The 10,000-nt window shown below is 36.0% G+C and overlaps 1 protein-coding gene across 1 annotated transcript in view; it reads left to right on the top strand.

Annotated features, from left to right (window-relative positions):
- Positions 1-10,000, top strand: part of LOC131553437 (cytokine-dependent hematopoietic cell linker) — a 21,421-nt gene that overhangs the window by 970 nt on the left and 10,451 nt on the right. The window contains exons 2-4 of the mRNA XM_058798114.1: positions 6,630-6,677; positions 6,771-6,825; positions 7,709-7,755. Of these exons, the coding sequence (XP_058654097.1) occupies positions 6,630-6,677; positions 6,771-6,825; positions 7,709-7,755 (150 nt within the window). The remainder of the gene's footprint in view (positions 1-6,629; positions 6,678-6,770; positions 6,826-7,708; positions 7,756-10,000) is intronic.

The raw sequence follows: 10,000 nt of genomic DNA, 5'->3' as shown, positions 1-10,000 counted from the left end.
ATCGCTGTGAAACCCCTGCTGGAAGCTTCTCCTGAAGAGTGAGCCGTCCTGAGTGTGTCTCGCTCACAGGTTTAATCATGACATGAACATTCATGGGTCTTGTGTGAAAACACTGGTCATACTCTATAAAGCATTTGAAGCCGCTCTCAACCAAAAACGCTCGGTGGAGGTGGAGATATCACATTACGCTGTGAGAGACAGGATTAGATGAATCACATGCACTGATCACCGCAAGAATAAAAACTGCTGCAGCGGTAGATCGGTTCTGATCAAACCAGATCTAAACGGCTCTGTTCTAGCAATGTTGGGCCTTTGAGCAGGACAACGAACTAAACCAGGCTCAGATCACCATGAGATAGTTTTGAAGTTACTTAACTAGAAAGAAATTCATCTAAATCATTTCAGACATGATCCCAGCTGACAGGAAACGCTCTCAGAACATTCTGGCAAGTTATGAACTAACATTCTTCCCGTAACATTAACAGAGCGTTTGTTCAAAGTGATCAACGTGTTTCCCAAAAGCATCGTGAGCTGAGCTGATCGTAGAGACGATTGGTGGCAATGATCTACTGAAGGGCTTACGATGCTTTTGGGAATCGCAGCCCTGATCTTTAATAACGTTCTCAAAGCGTTACAAAAACATTCTGTATATATCGTTCTTCGAACTTCCTTTTGAAACATTTTAGCTGGGCGTTGTCTAAGACGGTTTAGAGAACATTCAAAAAAGTAACATTCCCACAATGTTTGCAAAAATAATAAAATCGAACATTGTTCTTGAAGCTAACCCCCGCAACAAAAAAAAAAAAAAGTTTTGAAAAATTCATTCCACGATTTGAACATTCAGAAATAAGGTTTTCATAACTTAATGGTGCAGAGGTTCTTAGAACATACAGTATTTTTGTTAGCTGGGATGTTTGTCAATGAATGATTGTTTCCAAAGTAAACGCTCCATTTAGCTATAATAGGAGCGAAGTCGTTTTAGTGTTTCGTTTAGCGTAATTAAGCCAAACGCCAGCATCAAAAGCAAACAGAACATTATACTATCAGTGATGTTTTCTACACTGGATGTGTGTTTGTGATGTATGGAAGGCATGTGCTGATTCCGGTTTACTGGCGCGTCAGAATAAACGCCGTTAAATCTTTCACTTTACAGGTAATCAACAAGTTTTTTCCAACTTAAATAGTTAAGAGACCTTACATGGAATTCATGATTGATTCGATATTCAAATATTTAATTAAATCTGTAGGGTCGATGATTTATTAAGCACACAAAGGAGCTCAGGTGTTGTTTAGTGTACAGCACATTTGGCCCAATCAGAGACGAGTGAACGCACATCAGGTCACGTCAGATATTTTAGTGCGTGCTAATAATTCAAACTTTTGAACTTGAGCATTGATTTTAATATCGTTGTCTGTTTGTGATATATCAAGTGAATTAATGTACTTAAATCAGAATGTTGGTGTAATTGTAGCTGTTCTCAGCTGTGGATCTGACAAACAGGAAACAGCAGGAGGCAACAGGAAACCATAAAGAGCTTCAAACTAAAATTAGCAGTGTGGACATGTGCACCTCTGAGCACCATTCATGCATGACAGGCGCTAAACCAAGCGCTTAATATCTGCTTTGATTAAGACACGGCTCGATAGAGCTGAATAAATCAATCATGGTCATCCAGCGATGTCAGACGTTCACAGGAGAATATGGACTGGATTGTCATTTCCGGAGGGCCTTTGATCTCAGATCATTTGCAATAAGCTAAAGAGGAAATAAACACTCTGATATCTCATTACTGAGTCTATATTTGCTTGTAGAAAAAGCTGGTGATCCAGTTGGGCTCGTTACTCAAAAACGTCATTTATAAATCATTACTAGTTACTCCTTTCAAAAGTAATATTATTAGTTACTTATTACTTTTTGGCAACAGTAATTAGTTACACTACTAGTTACATTACTTTTCCTTCACGCCCCACAGAAGCTGTAACTGTGTGTCTTCTCAGTTACTTGATACTTACTTAAAAGTTGTAAAGACAGATTTTTACTTAAGTAAAAGTACAGAAGTACTTGCTTTTAAAAGTACTTCAAGTACCAAAAGTAAATTTCCTTTTTTTTATGTCAATGCACTGTTGTGTTATTATTGTTGTGTGTAATACTTACCTCTGAAGCAACTTACAATACATTAGGCCTGGTTTCACAGACGGGGCTTAGACTAAATCAGGATTAGGCCATAGTTCAATTAGGACATTTAAGTAATTTTTATAAACGTGCTTAGAAAAAAAAACATTACTGGTGTGCATCTTGAGACAAAACTGATATATTTTTAAGATCAGTCAGTGCCAGACTTACTTTATTTTAGTCTGGGATTAGGCTTAAAACCCAGCAACACAACAGTAGCTGTGTAACTTTACAACAGCAACGCTGCTTATCAAAAAACCAAAACAGCAACAGATTTATTTGACATCAAAACGATCAAATCACTCTGATGTTATACATAAAACAGTGCAGCGCTGCTTCAGTCCAACTCCTACAGTATTGTGTTTTATTAGGAGACGCGCAACAGTTCTTCTGTGGCTTTATACACTCTCAGAAATAAAGGTACAAAAGCTGTCACTGGAGCGGTACCTTTTCAAAAGGTACATGTTTGTACCTATTAGGTTCTAATATGTACACTTTAAGTACTAATATGTACCTTTAAGGTACCAAAATGGACCCTTTAGGTACAAACATGTACCTTTTGAAAAGGTTCCGCCCCAGTGACAGCTTTTGTACCTTTATTTCTAAGAGTGTAGGTAATATTTTCATTCACATAATTTTGCAAAATCAGACAGTATTGTGTCTAATATATACCACAATATTAACTGACTGTTATTGAATTGTTGTAAATAAATATCACATTTGCAACTGGTCAGTGTTCAAAAACGGCTACGAAATCACTTCACGTAGCCCTATAAAAGTGATTACTGATAAACTGTCACAAAATCACGTGTTACAGAAGAACAAATCACCTTCCGACTTTCAAAGATGATACATAGTAACAACTTTGTACTTCAAGGACCTTGATAGAAATGTAGTGGAGTGAAAAGTATGATATTTGTCTTTCAAGTCATAAGATTCCAGAAAAAAATACAACTCAAGTAAAGTCCAGGTTACTGTCCACCTCTGTATCTTCCCCACAAAATTCTTCTGAAATATTACTAACAATATATTTCTGCCTCATTTCACACCCAAACCCACACCAGGTCAAACACTGAGCGGTGACTGATGGTAAAAGTCTTGTATTATTCTCATTGTGTAGCTTAGCTATAATTTCTCTGTTATCCATGTATGATTATATTTCATGATGTATTCTATCAAAATAAATCACATACGTTCATAAGAAAATGTTTTGTTTTCTAAACAGTAGTAAAACAGTTTATATCGGGATCAGAGGGATGTGGATGAGAAGCGTGTAATACCAGAGTAAAGTAATCAGTGTTCAGATCATCTTTTCTTCTCACTGAATCAATGTAATGGCAATATTTCCATCCGCCGAATGCAAGCTTTTCCATATTTCAAGCTTGCGTGATTCACGAAAATTATGAAAATAAATCTAGGAGTTATTGGATTGTTAGATGTCGGGTCAGTAGGGGTTGAGAGGCATCAAAAGTAACCAGCTGTTTTATGGATGGTAATTGTAATATTATTACTGAAATCTTATTAGTTAATAGTTGCACTACTAGTTACTACAAAAAGCAATGTTATTACTGTAACTAGCAGAGATGGGCACAAATACAAATAATCTGATCCGTGCTTGAGCGCGATTGACCCCCAAAGTCCAGTTAATTTCACAAGTGTGACTGCTGTGTAGCGTGTCCAGTGCGGTTAGTTTAATCATAACCCGCTTGAAGAGGTGCTCAGGTGCGGTACACATATAGTGTGATCTCTAACCACACCAGAGCATGCAGTTCATTTACTATTTCTGAATGCACTATTGTTATCATTATGACAGCAAAAATCTTCATTACTACTTGGATATCACACTTTTCAATTAATATAAGGGTGTTTCTTCAACTAGGGGCACTTTTAGACTTGTGAAGTTAAATAAAAAAAACTTGTTTAAAAGTCACGTAACACAGTCTCATAAGTTTAAATAATTTGTCTAGTTTTAAGGTCTGTAAGAGGACAAACTTAGATTACAAGAGAAATTGTTAATATTTTACATTTTTCCGACCTGCAATGAACAAATGTCATTTCCACCACATCCCAATATACAGCTGTTATTTAAATATAGATTAACTTATAACACTCAAGAATTGTCTAAGATCATTTTTCTAATTAGTTTTACCAGTTTTTCCACAATGTACAATAATTATACATTTGTCAATGAGATAAATAACTGCCCTAAGCACCAAATGCTGAACTGTACACCTGTCACACTCTGAAATTTAATATTGGTTTGGGTAAGAGCTTATTAGAAAATAAATAACTTGAATTTTTATATTAAGTAGAGCATGATCTCATAAATTGTGGATACATTTTTAATGTGTGATGAGAACATTTTAAATATTTTTAAAAAATGTGTGGTGGTGGAAGTGACAGGGTGTTGTGGAAATGACAATGAATTAACGTGAATGTAGAGAAACAGTAGAGATATTTATTAGAAAAAGTCTTAAACTCATCACACTCATTAAACTCAGTTCACAAAGTCATTAAACATATCAATTGTACTTTGTAACCATAAATGTCATTTCCAGCACAGAGGGCAGTGTGGTGGAAATGATATTTCTGTAGTTTTTTGTGAAAAAATGGAAGATAGCTTCACTGATTAGCTTTGAATTAATACTTAGCATTTCATGTATGCAAAATACTCTTATTTAACTTAAACTTTTTTAGCTTTTTTCAAAAACACCCTTGAAGGTACAGCATGTTTGGAAATGACGTAAATAACTGATCAAGCAATATTTACCTTGATTTTTCTATATTTGTTGTTGATGAAAATGTAAATTCCCTCCATGTCCAGCATGTGCTCTGATGTCACTGAACATTTCCACAGAAACCACCGAAACAATCTTTCACACAGACTTCTTAAAGAGACAGTACAGTGTTGTGCTGGAAATGACACCAATACTGTGCGACAGTTATATTTTGTATAAAAAGTAATATTGATAGTGGTCTCACATTAAATACTATAATGTATTTTAATTATTTTACTAGTGCTTAATTCAGGTACATTAATAGTTACCAGATACGTCATATTTTTAAACTGTACTTTCATTGTTGAAGTTTAAAAGTCTGGGTGTGCGACAGCGAGAAAACAGTGATTTTGACACCTATAAGGAGGTTGAAAAGTATGAAAAAATCATAATAGAAAGGTAGTAAAAAGTTTTAAAGGTGGTTTTATTGTTAGTTTGACAAAGAAAGAGGAATTTGTCCAAAATTATATGTATTTTTAAAAATATGACCAAAGAACATAAAAGTGCCCATAGTCTAAGAATCGAGTACATTTAGATTTATAATGGGTCTGGTTCTCATTATTGATGAACAGGTAATGTAGCCTCTGTAATAATCCTGTGATATCTGTCTGTTAGTGAAAGGACGACCGCGCTTGGGCTTTAGTACAGGCAGCTGTGCCTAGTGCGAGTATGCCCTTAGAACTATTTTTTTTTTTTTTTATGTATATCTTTATTATTAGCATTATAGTTATCTTTGTCTTGGGGTACACACACACAGAAAGCTGGTTATTACTCATTTATCCATGTTTCTATATCACTCTGATGTGTCAGTAGCTCCTGCCCACAAGCTGCACAGATATATTTGCATACCACGACTATATATAAATGATATAGAAAAAGTTCAAAAGTTCAATCGATTTACGCTTTATATCATCGCCGACTTATATATCGTCATATCGATAATAATTAAAGTTTAATGAACACATTTGACTAGCTAGTTGATAAAACCAAAAAAAACAAGATCACAAAAGCAAGATCGCCTTGTTTTAATGTTAAAGTCATGCACACAGTAGTGCAATAACATTTCAAGCGTTTCGTATGGTTTATACACAGCAAAACAGCATGTATTCCACTGAAAGTCCAGAATCATTAACAAACTAACTGTAAAGATAACACAGTGAATGACTATATAGTTGTCAACAAATGGGATGCTACATTGTATTCAAAATTAAATATCTACGATTTTGGCTTCAATAAGATTTTCCCAGAAAACCCGGCGTCCTCCACGATTCCTGTTCTTTCCAGCAGCAAAGCACTTGAATGCGACATGCTTGTAATCAGGACTTCTGAAATAGGAAGTAGGAAATTTTGATAGATAGTTATTTCCTTTCAGGAATCCAGAACATTTCATTACCCAAGTCTAGATGGAGTCATACATGAACGAAAGCGTCATGTCTGAACTAGTTATACAGGAAACCAGCAGCAGTCTGATAAAGAGGTGGATTGGCAAAAAGTATTTTATGTATTTAGAAAATACAAAAATACTAAGATTAAATGTATTTAAATACAAAATACATTAGATTTTTTCAAAGGTATTTAAATACAAAATAGAATTTTGTATTTCAAATACGTATTTGACATACATGTATTTGAAATACTGCCCATCCCTGGTCAAACAATGAGTGTGTTGTGTGTCGCAGGAGGAGTTTGTGTGTTGTGATGATGACGAGGCGTCTCCGTTAATGATGGTGAGTGATTTCATCATCAGCTCTGTCTGTGATTGGTCTGGAATGAATGTGATGTAATGTGTGTGTCACTGATCGGATGTGTTGATTTCTCAGGATGACAGGAACAGACGCGAGCGGATCAGACCTGCACACACACACCTGGATGAAGGTGTGTATAAACCACACCACAGAGTCACTGACGACTCATGAGACACAAGAGTGTGTTTGTGTGTGAAATACATGCCGAGACAAACCTATGAAACATTCAAGATTTGACTTTGATGTCAAAGATTTTAAATAATTAGATCACTAGGTCGTACAGTCAAGTCAGATTTATTTATACAGCGCTTTATACAATATTCAAAGCAGCTTCACAGTAATAAACAGTGTTAATGTTGGAAAATTAATCAGTTATGAAACATATTCAGATTCAGCTGTAAAGCAGCTCTTCATTATTCAGATCAGTTCAGTTCAATGACTCAGTCAGTGTTGCAAAAGTTCATCAGTTATGGTCAATGACTTCAAGGTCACATTGCAAAAAATGGTTTTCTTCCTCAGCATTGTTTCTTTTTTTTTTGTCTGAAATAGTATATAAGCATACTTAAATCAAGATGCATTTACTTGAGACGCAAAATAACATAGGACACTAACTATCTGAAAAAACATTCATGACAATTAAGTGAGTTTATGCCTAAAACAATAACAAATGGGGTCAGAAAAATAAACTTAATTCAAAGGGAAAAGGAGATTATTTTTCTGGAAACATTGGCTGATATTTGTTAAAGATGTCATATCTAATGTCATTGACCTGCTCAAGTAAATGTTTCTTGATTTAAGGATTCCTAGATATCTGTAATGGAAAACAGTGCATAGTTTGAGCTGAAACCATCTTCATGTTCATCAGGTCTGTCTGATGTCTCCATCTAGCGGCACAGATCCGTCAGTGCAACTCAAACACATGATGAGTGTTTCATTAATGATGTGCAGCCTTCAGCACATTTGAATATTCATTCATTCCTGTGTGTGTGTGTGTGTGTGTGTGTGTGTTACAGACAGCTGTCCTGCTGAACGAGCTCCTAAAGGTTGCATCAGTGCAGGAGTAAGTTTTTTTTTTTTCAAGTTTATTTGTATAGCGCTTTTTACGATACAAATCGTTGCAAAGCAGCTTTACAGGAAATCAAGTTTCTACAATATATTTATATATTGTAGAAACTTAATATATTTAACTTATGGAAAAATTTGGTAATTGTGTATGTTGTCTGAGGGTTGGCATCCTCTGAGGTCCCCTGAGGGGTCGGCATCATCTCTTCTCATGTGTTTGGTCATCTCAGATCATTTAAGGGTTGGATCCAGACTGAAGCTTCTGTAATTCCTAGTAACCTCTGGATGTTAAAAATTATTTGTTCAACCCAAGCTATAGAATAATAATGTGCATTTGAGCAGATATAACTGCAGTACAAGATTATATATGATGCATTATGTGAATGCTTGGCTAAAGAGATGTGTCTTTAATCTAGATTTAAACAGAGAGAGTGTGTCTGAACCCCGAACGTTATCAGGAAGGCTATTCCAGAGTTTGGGTGACAAATGTGAAAAAGACCTCCTTTAGTGGACTTTGCTATCCTAGGAACTACCAAGAGTCCAGAGTTTTGTGACCTTAGGGAGCGGGTTGGATCATAGCGTGATAGAAGACTAGTTAGGTACGCAGGAGATAAACCATTTAGTGCCTTATAGGCAAGTAATAATATTTTGTAATTGATCCGGAACTTAATAGGTAGCCAGTGCAGAGACTGTAAAATTGGGGTAATATGATCATATTTTCTTGACCTGGTAAGGACTCTAGACGCTGCATTTTGGACTATCTGTAGCTTGTTTATTGAAGATGCAGGACAACCACCTAACAGTGCATTACAATAGTCCAGTCTAGAGGTCATGAATGCATGAACTAGCTTTTCTGCATCTGAAACAGGTAGCATGTTTCGTAGCTTGGCAATGTTTCTAAGATGGAAGAATGCTGTTTTTGTAACATTGGAGATATGATTTTCAAAAGACAAGTTGCTGTCTAATATAACACCCAGATTATTGACTGTAGAGGACGTAACAGTACATCTGTCTAGATGCAAATTGTAGTCCAAGAGATTCTGTGTACTGTTTTTTGGTCCAATAAGTAATATCTCGGTCTTATCCGAATTTAATAGGAGGAAATTATTGGTCATCCAATCTTTTACATTTTTAACACACTCTGTTAGCTTAGACAGTTCAGAAGTTTCATCTGGTCTTGTTGAGATATATAGTTGAGTATCATCAGCATAACAATGGAAACTAATCCTGTATTTTCTAATAATATCACCAAGGGCCAACATGTATATTGAAAATAGCAGAGGACCTAGGACAGATCCTTGTGGTACTCCATACTTTACTGGTGATAGTTGAGATGACTCCTCGTTTAAATAAACAAAGTGGTAGCGATCGGACAGATAGGATCTAAACCATTTTAAAGCCTGCCCTTGAATACCCGTATAGTTTTGTAATCGATCTATGAGTATGTTGTGATCTATCGTGTCAAGTTCAAGTCAAGTCAAGTTGAGCTTTACTGTCATTCCGCTACATGTGGGGGCATACTGTATTTATGTAGCACTGTGGTCCTGTGAGGCATGACATTTCGTTCCACTGTATGCCCCCACATGTAGCGGAATGACAATAAAGCTCAACTTGACTTGACTTGACTTGAACTTGACACTATAGATCATGACACTTTGTGTCGAACGGAGCACTAAGATCAAGTAAAACTAGCAATGAGGTGCAGCCTTGGTCTGACGCAAGCAGCAAGTCATTTGTAATTTTAACAAGTGCAGTTTCTGTGCTGTGGTGGGGCCTGAAACCTGACTGAAATTCTTCACAGAGATCTTTTTTTTTTAAAGAAGGAGCACAATTGAGCAGACACAACTGTAATTTGCCAGTTCACTAGAATCTAGTTGTGGTTTCTTAATAAGAGGCTTAATAACCGCCAGCTTGAATGGTTTTGGGACGTGACCTACAGATAACGATGAGTTAATAATATTGAGAAGCGGTTCTTCTGCTGCAGGTAACAACTCTTTCAGTAGTTTAGTGGGTACAGGATCTAATAAACATGTTGTTGGTTTAGATGCAGTGATAAGCTTATTTAGTTCTTCCTGTCCTATAGTTGTAAAGCACTGAAGTGTTTTGGGGGGTGCGATGAATGAAGCTGAAGGACTAGAAGCCGTAGGATCTACATTTGTTATTGTATTTCTGATGTTATCTATTTTATCAGTGAAGAAATTCATAAAGTCATTACTATTAAACTGTGAGGGAATATTTAGATC

The sequence above is a fragment of the Onychostoma macrolepis genome, chromosome 14 (genome assembly GCF_012432095.1).
Source record: "Onychostoma macrolepis isolate SWU-2019 chromosome 14, ASM1243209v1, whole genome shotgun sequence".
NCBI lineage: Eukaryota > Metazoa > Chordata > Actinopteri > Cypriniformes > Cyprinidae > Onychostoma > Onychostoma macrolepis.
This window is presented reverse-complemented; position numbering and strand designations above follow the sequence as displayed.